Raw genomic sequence first — 16,000 nt, forward strand, 5'->3', positions numbered from 1 at the left:
TGCCCACTTCTGGCCCTGGAGTCCTGATCAGTTAATGCGGAGAGCCTAACAGAGGGTCAGATAAATGAGATTCTAATTCTACTGTATTTTAATGCTTAATTTAATTCCATCTCTTAAAGGGCTGGAGAAAATTGAACAGCTACAAAATCATGAAAATGAAGACATCTACAAACTGGCTTATGAGATCATTGATCAGTTCTTCTCTTCAGATGATGTAAGTATCTAGTAGCTGTGTAATCTATTCTGCTTTCAATCATATTTAATCTTTTCTTACAAACATGGTTAAAGAAATAATTACAAGAGTTCTTAAATCTTTGTGAGCGTTATAGCATTATTTGTGGTTGTCTCTGCGTAACATAGTGTCAGGTTGTGCAGTTTTATTATTTTGCTACCAAAGAACATCCTCCCAAAGCTGCAGTATTCTCTCACGTGATACAAATAAATGATTCATGCTCTAAAACAAAACATCTTACTAAAATTATAATCTTTTCTGTCTTTATCAATAAAATAGACTAAAAAGAAAGACATTAATATTGACATCAAGAAAAACAAAATTGGTAGCACCAAATTAGCAGGCACTATAACTTCAAAAATCCCTGTTTAACTTTATTCAGCTGCCATTTAAAAAGTGAAATCACAGGCTAGAATTAGAGAGTAGAGTATATGAAATGTCTGATACTCACCTCATATAACAAAAACCAGTACATGAACACTGTTTAGTCCAGATTCATTTGGACAGCCAAAGTAATACTAACTTACACACACACATACTAAAACAGCATTAGAACTTCAAAAATACCAAAGGCATTGCTGGGTAGTTCAGTCATCTTGAGAATAGTCTGGTGGTGGTCTCATTTTAGAAGTATTCAAATATGTGCTGCTGTCTGTGTGTCCACACTACTATTTTTAGTGTGCTAACTGAAGCAGAACTAGCACGTCTATTTACCCAGGCTGCCCTCTCAATTTTGATTCTTCTTTTCTTGTCCGAATAGTGTTGCTACACCCTCTCTGTCATTCAGTTTGTAATTCATATTTGAATTCATAAAGTGTTTCGGGGTGATTCAGGGTGAAAGGTATGTAAATATAGTATTGCTGATTGTGAGCCATATGGTGTCAGACTACTACAAGTAGGCTACATCAGCATCTATAGTTTAGCTTTATCTATTGTTTAAAAAACTCATCTAATCTTATAAGCATTAGAATCGTTCTGTGATGTAAAACTTGTTTCAACTAGTATTTGTCCTCTCTGTACCCATTGAAAGTACTTTTTTGTTTTTTTAATAGATTGATGAAGATCCTAGCCTTGTTCCAGAGGCAATACAAGGTGGAACATTTGGTTTCAATTCATCTGCCAATGTACCAGCAGAAGGGTTCCAGTTTTAGAGTGATATTTTGGTGGTTAGGTACAATGCAGCACTGAATAAAAAATGGTTTGACCCATCAATCTTGGCTCATGGGATCCGCTGCTGCATTAAATCGGGAAAGAAAATGTGAAGATTTCATTTGGAATCACAGAAAAGCCCAAATGAAGTCAAGATGGCGAGTGGGTGCGAGTGAGAATGAGTGGCAAAATGTAATGAAAAACTTCACTGAATGCTTATTTAGATTGTTCAAAGAAAAAGGGCTACAGGTCAAAGATCTTCAGTGCCTGAGAAGGAACAATGACTTACTAGAGCAATTGGGGGGGAAAATGCAGTACTATTATCATCAAGCTTTGTAAGCATAAAAGAGAATAGGATGCCCATATAAGTCCAAGGAGAATGAGCCCAGGCCTTGCTATGAAGCACCGTGTGAATGGACAACATTGAATGAATGTCTGGACTCAGCTGTGGAGCCAGGCTCATGTTTCAAACCTGGGGCTCTTCACTCATGAAGCAGACTCCTAGTCCTGGAGTGGCGTGTGTACGAGAGTATGGTTGTGATGCTGTATGTGAACGCATGCAAGCTTGATTCACCTTCAGGGGGCTGATAATAAACCTAGTAAATTATCAAAATGAGTTCATAAGTGTTAACTTACACTGGACACACAAATAAAGACCGGTTTAGCAGCAGACTCTGGTTTACTCCTGCAGCCTGTTTTGTTTTATTTTTTTCCCTGTTTCTTTTAGTTATTTTTAATTTCTTTCCTGTATGGCTTATTATTAGTTGCTTGTAAAGTCAGAATTTTCAGGAAGGCTTCCCTGTGCATTTGCACCAGATGAATGTTTGATGTTATGAAAAGCTTTCCATATCATCAAAACAAATTTGTGTAGATTTTTGCATGAAAAAACATACATTTCCCTCCAAATAGACTGTGTTGCAGTACATAAGTTGCCATAATAGTAGAAAACAGTAAAATGTGGTAATAAATTCATCATCCTTTTCATTTTCAAAGATAACATAATGATCTCTTTGCATGTGGTAATCTACAGCATAGCTCATTTTTAGATTTTGTTGAGTCCTGTAACCAAATGTTTCTTTTGTGGTAGAATACCGTGCTGTTCAATGTTACTTGTTTTCAAACTTTGTTTTCTATGAAAATGATATGGAAACTTCTAAAAATTAAATTTGGTGCATATGTACTGCTGAATAAAGACCGAAGAAGAGGTGTGAATAGATGTACAAATCCAATTCCTGGTTTGAATACCTTTAATAATATGCCTAATCTGTCCAATTGTTTTAGACTCTTTTTATCTTAGATGTAGGCAGCCATGAACAATCTATTTTGAGCCACTTTAGAGAGAAAACTTTGTATTTTTAAAACTTGCATAAAAAACATGCAAGTGTTTTTATAATTGGAGTAATGCCTCAGTTTTGAGGTTCTGCACACTAAATTAAAGGTGACATTACAAATTTATACAAAAAGGAGAACTCTTTATAAGGTGGCTCATTGTAGGAAATGCTGTGCCTTCCCCTTTGAGCACAAGTGTTGCATGAACAACAGTTTGCTATAATAAAACATACCGGATTAGTCACCATTAGCATCTATATCTACCTTGTGTTTTAAAATCAACTGGCAATTCTGAAACACTGTAGAATGGATAAAGATTATTTTGTGATCATAACTCTTTGTTGGACTAGAGTATTTTTACAGCATTCCTTGTCATCAGAAACATGGTTAAAGTTTAAAACTAGAAGCAGCAGAAAACTAGCTTGTGAAATTTATCTAAGTAGAGTGCAGGCTAGGCTGTCTTGGGGAAATAAACGTTAAACCTTTAAAACAGCATTGTATTATTTGGTGTGTGTCTTTTTGTATAAACTCAAATTGTAGTGAAGAAGTTAAAAAGCATTTGTGTACACAAGCAGGCAAAAAATGGTTAGTTTAACAAAATGTTCATATAAACTGTTACTTCCATACCCTTTTAACCCTTTAATGTGTTTCAGACATACCTCTCAACCTGCCAAAGGCCCAAATACGGGATGCAATATGAGAGACAGACCCAAAGGGAAGAATAGGAACTGTTATTCATGTAGGGAATTTAAGACTGTAAATAGCTTTCTACAACTTCACTTCCCTGTTTCTTTATATCTAATAAAAATAATATGCAATAATAAGTGAGAAGACACAATTTGTATAGAACATAAATAGGTTCAGGACTAAAATGAGTGATGCTTGAAATGAGGGACATTTCAGAGGAAGTTATGGCTTCAGAACCGACATAAGAGAGTTGATTACTTTCATGCATTATGTAAATCATACAGCACAGTGGACCCTCGCTAGAACGCAGGATTTGGGATCGATGCGTGGTACCGCATTAATGCGGGGACCGCGTTAAAATGAATTGCAATTAAACTAATTACATTTGGGATCCATGACCGCAACTGCGTGTTATATGAATTTGCGTTATATAGATGCACGTTCTAGCGAGGATCCGGTGTATATTAACTGTGTAATTCCATCAGATGTTTTGCTAATATTGAGCAGAATTGCATCTTAAGTAATTATGTTCCACCTATATTATCTTTTTACTTTCAATTGCATACCTAAATCTTCCCCAAAAAAGACAATTCACTTGTGAGTTTTCATACAGTTCTTTTCACAAGTAGCTCTAAAATGCTTTACAAAGTAAGGGAAGGCTAGTGTCCTTATAGTTTTACAGATGGAGAAACTGAGGTATAGAATGTCTTGCCTAATCTCACACCATGTTGGTAGCAGAACTGCAAGTAGAACCCAGGTTTCCTGACTTGAAGACTAGTACCCTATTCATTGGACAGTGTGCCTCCCTGGTTTAGTGTTGCAGGTTCAGCATGGTTGCCATATCTTTCCCTTTTGAGGCATCTTCATTGACTGCCTCTGTTCCGTATCATTATATTGGGATTTTTCAAAATCATCTAAATGAGTTCAGATCTTAATAGTGGGACTTGGATGCCTAATTTACTTAAGCACTCTTGAAATCCCACCCTCAGACTTTAAAATATTTTGCTTTTTGTGAAAAACTATACAAATGAACATTTTTCATAAATCTTTAATCTGTAACTTATGACTCAGTGATACAGTAGGACTTTTGGAATTAAAATGTGAAGTTTGTATTTCAAATCAAGTTTACAGAAACTACTATTAAATCTGTGCATTTTTAATATAGTTTGTTAGAAAACTTTTGTATTCCTAATTGTTTAGCTTATACAGTGTAGCGATTTTTGGTAAAGAAAGCAAAAACTAAATTATACAGAAGGATTGCTGAATTACAGAGGACTGCAATTTCAGAAGTGAGTATTTATATTTGTGCCTGACTTTCTGAAGAAATTACTGACTTTTCATAGCAGTTAATATTTTTGTAGGTCTTGCATGCAATATTTTTTATTATAAAACTTAAATCTAAAAAGGTCAACTTATTAGAATGTTAATGTGGTTTAATAGATTTAGTCAACTTATAAAAATCAATTGTGTATTAACTGCTCTTGCAAGTTTCTTTTTCCTAACAGGTTTAAATTTGTATCAGTTACTGTACTTTCTAGACTGCTGAAAACATCAGCCGTGAACCGATTTTAAGTAGTTACGGTCCAGGAAAATGTACTTTTAAGTTACAATATTCACGTTTGTGCCCCTGGAGCAAAATATGTTCTAACTAGTTCATTAGAGAATAATGGCCATGGTTTTATAAAATTGGATGCCTAAAATTAGACTCCTTAGACCACCTAAATAAATGGCTAATAGATCTGACTTCCAAAAGTGCTGAGCATCACTTACGTTAATCAGAGCTACTGGGACCTCAGCAATTTTTAAAATCAGGCCACTTATTTAGGTGTCCAGATACTAATTTAGGATTTTGCCCCATGTCTTTGTACTTGCGTTCTTTTTTTCAATGTTAACTTCACATTAGAAGAGGGTTTCTTGTACGTTCATTTCTCTTCCAGTGTGATATAGAATTACATACTGTATCCTACTATGAAGTGTTTTTTACCCCAATTATCTTCTATGCTACAGAAGAAGGTTAGGGAGAAGCAGATAAATATCTGGTGAAATGTTGACTCTTAGCAATGATTAGGGTATTCAAACAGTGTGGTAAGGCACTACAGTCTTTTGAACAAAATACACTTAATTACTAAGTATAGCTGGATTGCACCTAATTTATTGAATATACTTGTTTTAGCTGAAGCCTTAATAGCAAAACAGCAAAGGATGAGCCTGTGACTTGAGATGGAGCCATTGTGTATGCTGTTCTCAGCTTCCTGCCTTTTTAACATAGTGATTTATTCTTTATTTAGTTTTGTTTTATTTTTAGTTTCAGCACCGTTGTGGTTGGTGGGGGAGTTACCCACCCTTTTTGCTTTAGGATTCCTATTTTTAGTTCATTAGACCTCCAGGTTATGCCAAAGACCCTGGGGTTTAAGCCCTGCCATATTTACCAGAGGTCTTTTTCTTAAAATGCTGTCAAAATGAAAGGATTGTATGGCATCTAAAGGCAGGTCTCAAAGAGACAGAGAAGCTGGACTGAAGTTCCTTCTAGTAGAACTCTCACTAGCCCCAGTGGCGTCCGCTTCCCACCCTGTCATACATCGTCCCCTAGGCTGCTCCAGTGACTCTTGCAGTTCGAGCAGTACCTTCAGAAGCTAAGTCATCCAAGAAGAAGCTTCTTTCCCCAACTGTGGAAAAGACAAAGAGGGGTAGGTTATTCCATAAATCCCACACTGAGATGTCTGTCTCTCCAGGAGTACAACTGAGGCTCTATCTGACTCTGGTACTAAGCTACTGGTTTTGCACAAGAAGCAGCATACTGAAAGGTCTCGTAACACAGGGAGCTGTCAGCCTCAGAACCAACTGGTGCCTTGTGGTGCCAGCATGTGCACAGGCCACCTACTCGTGGTCTGGTACCATCACCTTCCCAGCACCAGAGCTGTAACGTCAAAGAAGTTCCTCTCTTAAAGCCTCTCTGGTATCACCTCAGCACCAACCCCTTCTCCAGGCTCTGGTGCTGACTCAGACTTTTTGATACTATAGCCCTCTAGCACCCTCCAGATTTCTTTCCCCAGAGGAACTTTTCATACTGGAGGTACTGGAGTCTCCCCTGCTATGGGCCCCTATGAAAGCCCCTTCCCTGATACCATTCAGACACCTGTAACTGCAGTCCCCGAGACTGAACCCCACTCAGGCCTTCAGTACCGGAACCTATGTCTGATGCTCCCCCCTTTCAGCCCAGGGGATACTTCTTCAGACTCTGAAGTCTTGCTACAGGGTGCTCTTGGCACGATACCATCGCACCCTCGTGAACCACTATGTGGAAGATGATCTTCCGGGTCACACCAGATGCCCTAGATCCAGGAGTTGAGTACCCATGGCGATCCTCCCCCTATCTACTGGAATTCCTGGGGTTATGTTGGTGAACAATTTTATGGGCTCCCAGCCAGAAAGAGTCCCCAATACCTGCTGGTACCACAGCACTCACAGGCACCAACTGACCAATCTTTGGTACATGATTGTCCCCTTGTATGCCTCTTTGACAAGAAGACGCAGTCAAGAACAGCAGGACCCATGGATTAGAGGGAGCTTACCCCCGTCTGTGAAGTCCTCTTCATCTCGAGGCAGTCATGCTTCCACCACCCTCTTACGCTGATGACTTTCAGGCCTTCCACGACTGCAAGAATGCCTGGCAGAATCTTTCCAGATTCTATTAGAAGAGATCCAGGAGTCTCAACACTCCTTTGTGGACATTTTAAATATCATCCCTCAGGGGAAAATCACCCTTCCAATCAATGAACCTCTGCTTATCGCCTACTTGCACAGTTTGCAAACACCGGCCACTATCCAGCACACCTATATTATATTTTGTCTATGGGAATAAACCATTTGTTTTCCCACCTCATTCCCAATTCCCTGATGGTGGTTGCAGCTAATGAAAAAAACACTCCAGATCCTCTCCTATGGTAACAAGTCCAACATTTAGACTGTGGGCGCTCTCTGATTTCAGATAGCAAATTAGCAAGCCCTGTTTGCAAAATATGATTTTAACACTTGTTCGAGTTCACACATTTTATTGAACATCTGCCACAGGACCAGAGGGAACAATTTTAGGCTCTCATTTTGAAGGGTCAATTGATATCAAAACCCTCCCTCCAGGCTGCCCTGGAAATGGTTTCTAGATCCTTAGCTATGGCAGTGGTTATGAGGAGAGCATCCTGGCTCTAGTTTTCTGGTCACCTGACGGGAGTGCAGAGTACAGTTGAAAACTTTCCGTTTGAAGGGCCCAGGCTCTTTAATGTTGAGAGAGACTGCTGAGGGACTCAAAGGCGACCATACGGTCTCTAGGAATTTATGTTCCTGCAACAGACTGTTTAGTAGGTCCAAAACATCACTGCACTCTAGACCATTTCAGTACCATATGCCAAAGACTTTTCCTGGACCGTTTGGCTTTCAGAGGAGATCATCTAGACAGCAAAAAAAAAAGGCGGGGGGGAATACACCTTTCTACATCATCTGCACATCCCTCTAATAATCAGTTTTAACATCTCGGTTGATACCTTGCATCTTCAGGCTTCCTACTTTCCTGGATCCTGTGCTGCATGATTCCATCCACCCTTACTTTGGAGACAGATTATCGCACTTCCTCTCGGCCTGGGAACATTGCCTCAGATAAATGGATCTTTGAGTTGATCAATATGGGATATTCCATACACTTCCACACTATTCCCCCTTCCTCATCCATCTTCAGGGATCTCTCTCATGAACAGCTCTTAACACAAGAAGACCACTCTCTCCTACTCTTGGGGATGATCAAAGCGGTTCTCCCACAATTCTTTGGAAGAGGATTCAATTCCAACTATTTCCTAGTTCCCAAGAAGGGCAGAGGATGAGGGCCAATCCTCAACCTCAGAAATCTGAAGAGCTATATACTTCAGGATGTTGATGCACTTCAGGATGTTGATGCTAGCTACTATAATCCCATCAGGAGACTGGTTCGTTGGCCTCAGCCTCCAGGTGCCTACTTTCATATAGCTAGCTACCCATCCCACAAAGGTTTCCTATGTTTCATAATTGGCTTAGAACACTATCAGTTCCCAGTCCTTCCCTTCAACAACTCTCTCAGCTGTGGAGGTGCATTTAAATCAGTGTGGCATAGCAATATTCCCATAACTGGATGATTGGCTCCTCAGGGATCGATCAGCTCTCGAGGTCCAGTTGGCAACCTCCAAGGCTCTAGCCCTATTTCAGTCCCTGGGCCTTCGCATCAATCGGAGGAAGTCTACATTCACCCCAGTCCAAAGAATAGATTTAGTCATAGTCACTCTAGACTCCATAACTGCCATTGTATCTCCCCAAAGAAAGATTCTCTACTCTGTCCAGTCTAATCTCAATGATACAACAAAGCCCACAAACAACTCCAAGGATGTACCTAAGACTCTGGAGGCCCATGTTGGCCTCCACATTTGTCATGCACGGTTGCATCTCAGGTGCCTTCAGGCATGGCTAAGGACTGTGTACACCCCAAACAGACAGTCTTTCCAAATGCATCACACTACCTCAGAAAGTTCTGGACTTCCTCAGGTGGTGGAAGGACCTACTGAAAATCTGTGTGGGGACCTTAACCTCACAGATCCTCACAACAGATTCTTCTTTTTTCAGATGGGGGAACTCACCACCCAGAGGCCACAGTCCACATGAAGTGGTCTGCACAAGAGATCCTGCTCCACGTCAACATCCTAGAGCTGAGAGCAGTTCAGTATGCTTGTCAACGCTTCGTTTACACAGTACGGGGCCACTCCATCAGGTTAATGCTGGTCAACCAGGCAGCGATTAATTATATCGACTGTCAGGGCACAGCAAAATCCCCTCCTTATGTGAAGAGTTGCTAAAACTTTAGAACTAGTACATTCTCAATATTTTACTCAAACTGCATAGGAAAGAGCAAAGGTTATTCTCATAGCACTATTCTGGCTGAGACATGGTTCCTAAATGGCTTTCAAGCATGGAGCTATCCTGTTCAGTTAAGGTCCAGACTGTTTTATCTAGCAGGAAACCTTGTATTCACAAAACTTATCTTCAAAAGTGTAAACACTTCCATTCTTGGTGTTCTCTTCACTCTTTTCAAGCATCAGAAGTTGTGTTCTCCATCTGTTGGATTTAAAGTAGGGCTGTCAAGCGATTAATAGCACTGTTAAACAACAATAGAATACCATATTTTAAATATTTTTGGATGTTTACTACACTTTAAAATATATTAATTTTGATTACAACACTAAATACAAAGTGTACAGTGCTCACTTTGTATTTATTTTTATTACAAATATTTGCACTGTAAAAAAACAATTATTTTTCAGTTCACCTCATACAAGTACTGTGGTGCAATCTCTATTGTGAAAGTGTAACTTACAAATGTAGAATTATGTACAAAAAAACTGCATTCAAAAATAAAACAATGAAAAACTTTAGAGCTTACAAGTCCACTCAGTCCTACTTCTTGGTCAGCCAATCACAAGGTTGGTTATAATTTGCAGGAGATAATGCTGCCCGCATCTTGTTTACAATGTTGTCTGAAAGTGAGAACAGGTGTTCACATGGCACTGTTGTAGCTGGCGTTGCAAGATATTTACATGTCAGATGCGCTAAAGATTCAAATGTCCCTTCATGCTTCAACCACTGTTCTACAAAACATGCTTCCATGCTGCTGATGGGTTCTGCTTGATAACAGTCTAAAGCAGTGTGGACTGATGCATGTTCATTTTCATCACCTGAGTCAGATGCCACCAGCAGATGGATGATTTTCTTTTTTGGTGGTTTGGGTTCTGTAGCTTCTGCATCAGTGTGCTGCTTTTTTAAGACTTCTAAAAGCATGTTCCACGTCTCGTGCCTCTCAGATTTTGGACGGCACTTCAGATTCTTAAACCTTGGGTTGAGTGCTGTAGCTATTTTTAGAAAACTCACTTCGTTACCTTCTTTGCGTTTTGTCAAATCTGCTGTGAAAGTGTTCTTAAAGCGAACATGTGCTCGGTCATCATCTGAGGCTGCTATAACATGAAATCTATGCAGAATGCGGGTAAAACAGAGCAGGAGACATACAGTTCTCCCCCCAAAGAGTTCAGTCACAAATTTAATTGATGCATTATTTTTTTAATGAGCATCATAAGCATGGAAGCATGTCCTCTGGAATGGTGGCCGAAGCATGAAGGGGCATACGAATGTTTAGCATATCTGGCATGTAAATACCTTGCAATGCCAGCTACAAAAGTGCCATGCAAATGCCTGTTCTCACTTTCAGGTGACATTGTAAATAAGAAGCAGGCAGCAGTATCTCCCGTCAGTGTAAACAAGCTTGTTTGTCTTAGCAATTGGCAGAATAAGAAGTGGGACTGAGTGACTTGTAGGCTCTAAAGTTTTACACTGTTTTAGTTTTGAGTGTCGTTATGTAACCAAAAAGAAATCTGCATTTGTAAGTTACATTTTCATTATAAAGAGATTGCACTTCAGTACTTGTATGAGGTGAATTGAAAAATACTTTATCATTTTTACAGTGCATATATTTGTAATAAGAATAATATAAAGTGAGCACTGTGCATTTTTTATTCTGTGTTGTAATTGAAATCAATATTGAAAAATGTAGAAAAACAGCCTGACCTATTTCATAAATTTCAATTGGTATTCTATTAGAAGTGCGATTAATCGTGATTAAATTTTTTTATCAGGATTAATTTTTTTGAGTTAACTGCAATTAATTGACAGACCTAATTTAAAGATATAAGCTCCATCGGTAAACTCGAAGTATATTTGGACCCATTATATCCTTCCATTCACATATCAAAGACTTCTCCATTTTTGTCCACCTCACTAAAGCCAGATTCCTCAAGGGCTAACACAACTTGTTTCCCCCTGTACGGAACCTGGCCACCCACTGTGACCTTAATTTGGTTCTCAGTCCCCTGAGGAAACCCCCTTTAATGTATAGCTGCCTGTTCTCTCCTCCACCTCTTCCTCAAGACTTCATTCTTTAAAGCCATCACTTAACTAGATGACTGGGAGAGCTTGGAGCTTTCATGGCAGACCTGCTATTTGCTGCCTTTTATAGGATACTGTAACAATTTGTCCCTATCTTCACTTCCTCCCTTATGGGAAAATACAATCTTCGTTGCTTTTGAATAAGTTTTAGAACAACCCCAGTATTAAGAATTCTGACAGTTTAGCAGTTCTCTCTGTAGAAGCAAGGTAGACATTTCACTATCCGTTATAAGTAAGCCCTATGGCAATCGAAAAAGAGCAAAAAAACTGTAGCTATCGTAGTCTGCATGTGTACTGCATTAGATAATTTAGGCTTTGATCCTGCAAACACTTATGCAGGAGTATAATTTTACTCACATGAGTTTACTTCAGTGGAATTACTCATATGAGCTAAGTAACAGATATGCAAAAGTACTTGCAGAATTGGTCTTTAATCACTCAAATTAGGATTATATTGTTTGGTGCTTGCAATTAATGTGGTCCACATATTTTCTGGACAGTGCTGATTGCAACAATGTGGGCCAGATTCATTAAAATGTTCACCTTTTGAATAGTATATTGCGAGTCTGCCAGATAATTTCCTGATGAGCACAAGCAAAAGAAGGGAAATGCCAGTATTTGTGTAACCTAGCCAAACCTGAGGAGAATGTAGTGAAAGGCATCTCTCTAGTCCCAGGGCGTTCTTTCTACAGAATTTCAAAGGCAAACTGGATGTGTCGGAGCATATAAAAAAAAAAAAAAAAAAAAAAGATGGCAAGAACCATTTGCAGTGGGAAGTGTTAGGTAACTTAAATATAGGAGTTTCTACCACCTCCCCCTATAATAGACATACTATAATTATACAAGGAATTAAATGATATATACTAGAAAGAAAAACATCTTCCTTTCAGTACTTGACAATGGCAGAGTCTCCAAATTACCGGCAAGAATGCTGGTCACAAGACTGCAAACGATTATTTTTTTTAAATCATACATCTGGATCAAATAGACTTTATTAAAGGAAATTTAGTAGCAGAAAATATGTAAAGTTTACAAACTGCTGCTGGTAGTCAATAAGGTTTGGCTATTGCCAAAGTAAGTCTCAGGAGACATACAAAAACTCTGAAAGAATTAACATCACTCCACAACCACAGTAAAAATGTGCTGAAAATTCAACCTATGTAAAAGTAATTAAATTTCAAGTTTTCTCACACTCCCCTACTCAATGATTTCCGAGTTTCTGAATAAGCACAAGACAACATGTATTTTTCCTCAAGCTATTAATGTTGCCATACATATTCAATATGAAGTCTTTCATTATACATGATCATTTTGTTAACTGTAATGAGTTCTTGGTTTTCATGTCTAAGTTTATAGAAAAGAGTATAGAATGGTTGTTAAATAGTTATATTAAAGAGCAGTCTGGGGCTAAAAATAAACTTAGCTTATATAAACACGATTCAAAATGGCTCTGGTATGCTGGACAGAAGTGGAGCTTTCTGGTTTTTAATTAATTATGTTATATCCACATCACCAATGCCAGATCACAGCATGGGGCTGTTTTCCCCACATTTACAACAGTTTAGTAAAATGTTTCGTTCTGTGATCTCTGAACGCCTATTAAGAATATGTCAGCACATCAAAACTTGTCCGTTAATTCCACCAATTCATCCGCATGAATCCTCCTAATTATGGATGACACCGATAATTTTGGCTAACAGATTAGCAACCTATTTACACCAATTTAGTAAGCCTCTCTGGTCTTTATACCAAGTGGTATCAGGATTCTTCAATCTCTTTGTTTGTCATCCTGTGCTGCGTTATGTCTTGTTTAAACTGCAAGCTCCTTGGAGCAAAAATACATTTTACTTAGTCTATAAATTGCCATGAACATCTAAATTCAGGAGATATCAAGGAGTCTAAATTTAATTTGCACTCATGAGGAATTGCACTCAATATGGGTGCAAATAAATGCAGGAGCAGTTTTTAGAGACTGCTTTTGTATATTTGACTCAGTTCTCTCAGGATTATCCACATTAATAGTTATCATGGGTACTGACCTGTGGAAGCTGTACAGCCTTCCTAAGTTATACAGAAACTACTGTCCTGATAGTTGGGGACAGCACCTCCAGTTGGCACTGTGTATGACAAATGCCACATATGACACTGACTGTGTATAAGTACAGGTCTAGTTGTGAGTAAGGGGCTATGACTTACATTGTCAATAGCACAATAAGGCATTTTGTTAAAATAGCTCACAAAAATGCTATACATATTATTGAAAAGCATACTGATGAAGATTATGTGAATTTATTTCTATCATGTTACACAATACTCTTCTATAACTGTGGAGATACTGGAGGATCCAGCATCAATGTAGTGTTTGGATTACTGAAGTTTGTGTTATAACCTAAAGGTAGATATGTTGCCTTCGATCTATTATCCCCATAGATTTGTGGGCTTCCATGTAGGTTACCTATTTTGTACCAGTTCCCATTCTTAAAGATGGATTATCCTTGGTGCCTGGTAAAGCTTTCAATTTGATCAGATTTGGGATGGGAGGATTTAGGGCGAACAGTGCAATAAGGCAAGACGCTTAAAGAATGAACAGTGATCTTTGTTCCAATAAATTTTGCTTCAGTGCACTTGTGGTACACAGCCACCACAAACCCATTTTTGGAGGAACAAAAGGATAATTCCTTCCTAAACACAGAACAGTCACCATTTCGGCTAAAGATTCACCCTTCAGATCTGGCGGGCGGAATTGCCCTAAAGAATTATTTTCAGGGATTTGCTCTGATTTTAGCTTATCTCAGGTTTTCAGCTGTCTAGGGCCCAGCAGCTACTACTTTTTGCCTCCTGTAGTCTCTGTGGGATAGACAGTGCTGTTGAAAGCCACTACCCAACTCAAGCATCCTACTGTAATTACAAAGATTCACCACTCTTGATGCAAAAGTACATATTTTTAAGGCAGCATAAGTAATGGACTTACAAAATGGGTGCAACCCTTGCAACTGTGCATGAACCACAGGATTATGGATACACATGGTGTTGTGTTAATTTCCTTTCTGTTCAAACTGTAAGCAAAATGTTTAAGGTGATATCCCTTTAACAGAAAGGATGGAATATTCAAATCAGCATGTTCCAAGGCAGGGCATTTGGAAATAACATTTGTAGAGAGCTGGGCTGGGCTGAAGAGAAGCTGAAGGCTGATAGGAAAGAGAGAGATTAAAAGGAAAAAAAGAAGTATTAAAGCATTAGAAAGATGCTGGAAGGAATAGAAGAGAGAGAAGGAATAGAGAAAAGTAAAATAGGAAATATGGAAACAAGAGTAGTGAATTTGGACATGGTAAATAGTTTTACAGTTCTTAGCAGTGGCATCACTATTTATATTTTCAAAGTGCAAAATATGACTATTATCCCCATTTCATGGAGGAGGGGACAGACACAGAGTAGGTTGTGACTTGCCCAAGGCCACAAAACTGCCTAGATGGGTTTAAGAATAACAATACTTTAGTATCTAGATTGGTACAAATAAAGGAAAATGACACTAAAAAATGTTTTAAAAGTAACATACATTGATCCTGATTCTAGTCTCCTACTGATTTTATACTGGTGTAACCCCGGCTACCATCCCTTGATTTAAACTGGGGTAAGTGAGAGCAGAATCAGAGGCATTATTTGTCATAGTTTGTAATTAAACAGAAAAAAATTGACTGTAATCACAAAAACCTATAAAAAAAAGGAAGCACTGGTAACAAAAAATGGTAACCTATCCTTAACTGTTGTTCCTTTAGATGTAAGGCAGACACATATTCTATGTGAGTGGGTGAGTAACTCATGCACCAGAGCTGGAGAACTTTGCCTAGCAGTACCTGTAGGGGTGGCACTTACACCCTCTGGCCTACCCCTCCCCATGCTGTAAATGGGTGGTGTCACCCTGAGCCCCTCAGTTCCTTTGCACCGAACATCAGTAGTATAGACTCTGATGCAGAAAGAATGGAGGGCAGGTCATGGAATACACATTTGCATCACGTCTCAAAAAACAACAGTTACAGTTTTTCTTCAAGTAGATGCAGCCATGTATTTTATATGGGTGACTCACAAGCAGTATTCGTCTGAGGTGGAGCTCAGAGTCTATTTAAAGAAGGACTGCAGGACTGCCTGCCCAAAGTTTGCATCTGATCTAGACGCTGCTGTAATGGCATAGTGGTTTGCAATAGTATGCACAGAGGACCAAGTGGACACCTTGCAAATGTCCAGTATAGGAATGTCATTTAGAAATGCCATTGGTGTTGCTTGAGTTCTCATGGAATGAGCTTGTACACCTTTAGGAGGCACAGCCTGGGCTACTTTGTATGCTGTCACGATACAGAAAGTTATCTACCTGGAGACTGTCTGTTAAAAGATCTCTTGACCCTTCAACAAATCCACACATGATCCAAACAGTTGAGGTGATGAATGGAAAGGTTTAGGTCTACCAGATAAAAAGCCAGACGTTGCCTGATACCCACTGTGTGAAGATGCTGCTCCTCTGGAGTTGAATGCGGCTTAGGGAAGAACACTGATATATAATTTGCTTCAAGTGAAAATGAGAAACCACCTTAGATAAATACG

At 38.9% G+C, this 16,000-nt stretch overlaps 1 protein-coding gene across 3 annotated transcripts in view; it reads left to right on the forward strand.

Annotated features, from left to right (window-relative positions):
• Positions 1-3,202, forward strand: part of KPNA4 (karyopherin subunit alpha 4) — a 59,673-nt gene extending 56,471 nt beyond the window's left edge. For all 3 annotated transcript variants that reach the window (XM_037908341.2, XM_037908342.2, XM_037908343.2), the window contains 2 exons: positions 120-214; positions 1,285-3,202. In XM_037908341.2, coding sequence (XP_037764269.1) covers positions 120-214; positions 1,285-1,383 — 194 coding nt within the window. In that variant the 3' untranslated portion in view covers positions 1,384-3,202. The remainder of the gene's footprint in view (positions 1-119; positions 215-1,284) is intronic.
• The last annotated feature ends 12,798 nt before the right edge of the window (positions 3,203-16,000 follow it).

This window comes from Chelonia mydas, chromosome 9 (assembly GCF_015237465.2).
Source record: "Chelonia mydas isolate rCheMyd1 chromosome 9, rCheMyd1.pri.v2, whole genome shotgun sequence".
Classification (NCBI taxonomy): domain Eukaryota; kingdom Metazoa; phylum Chordata; order Testudines; family Cheloniidae; genus Chelonia; species Chelonia mydas.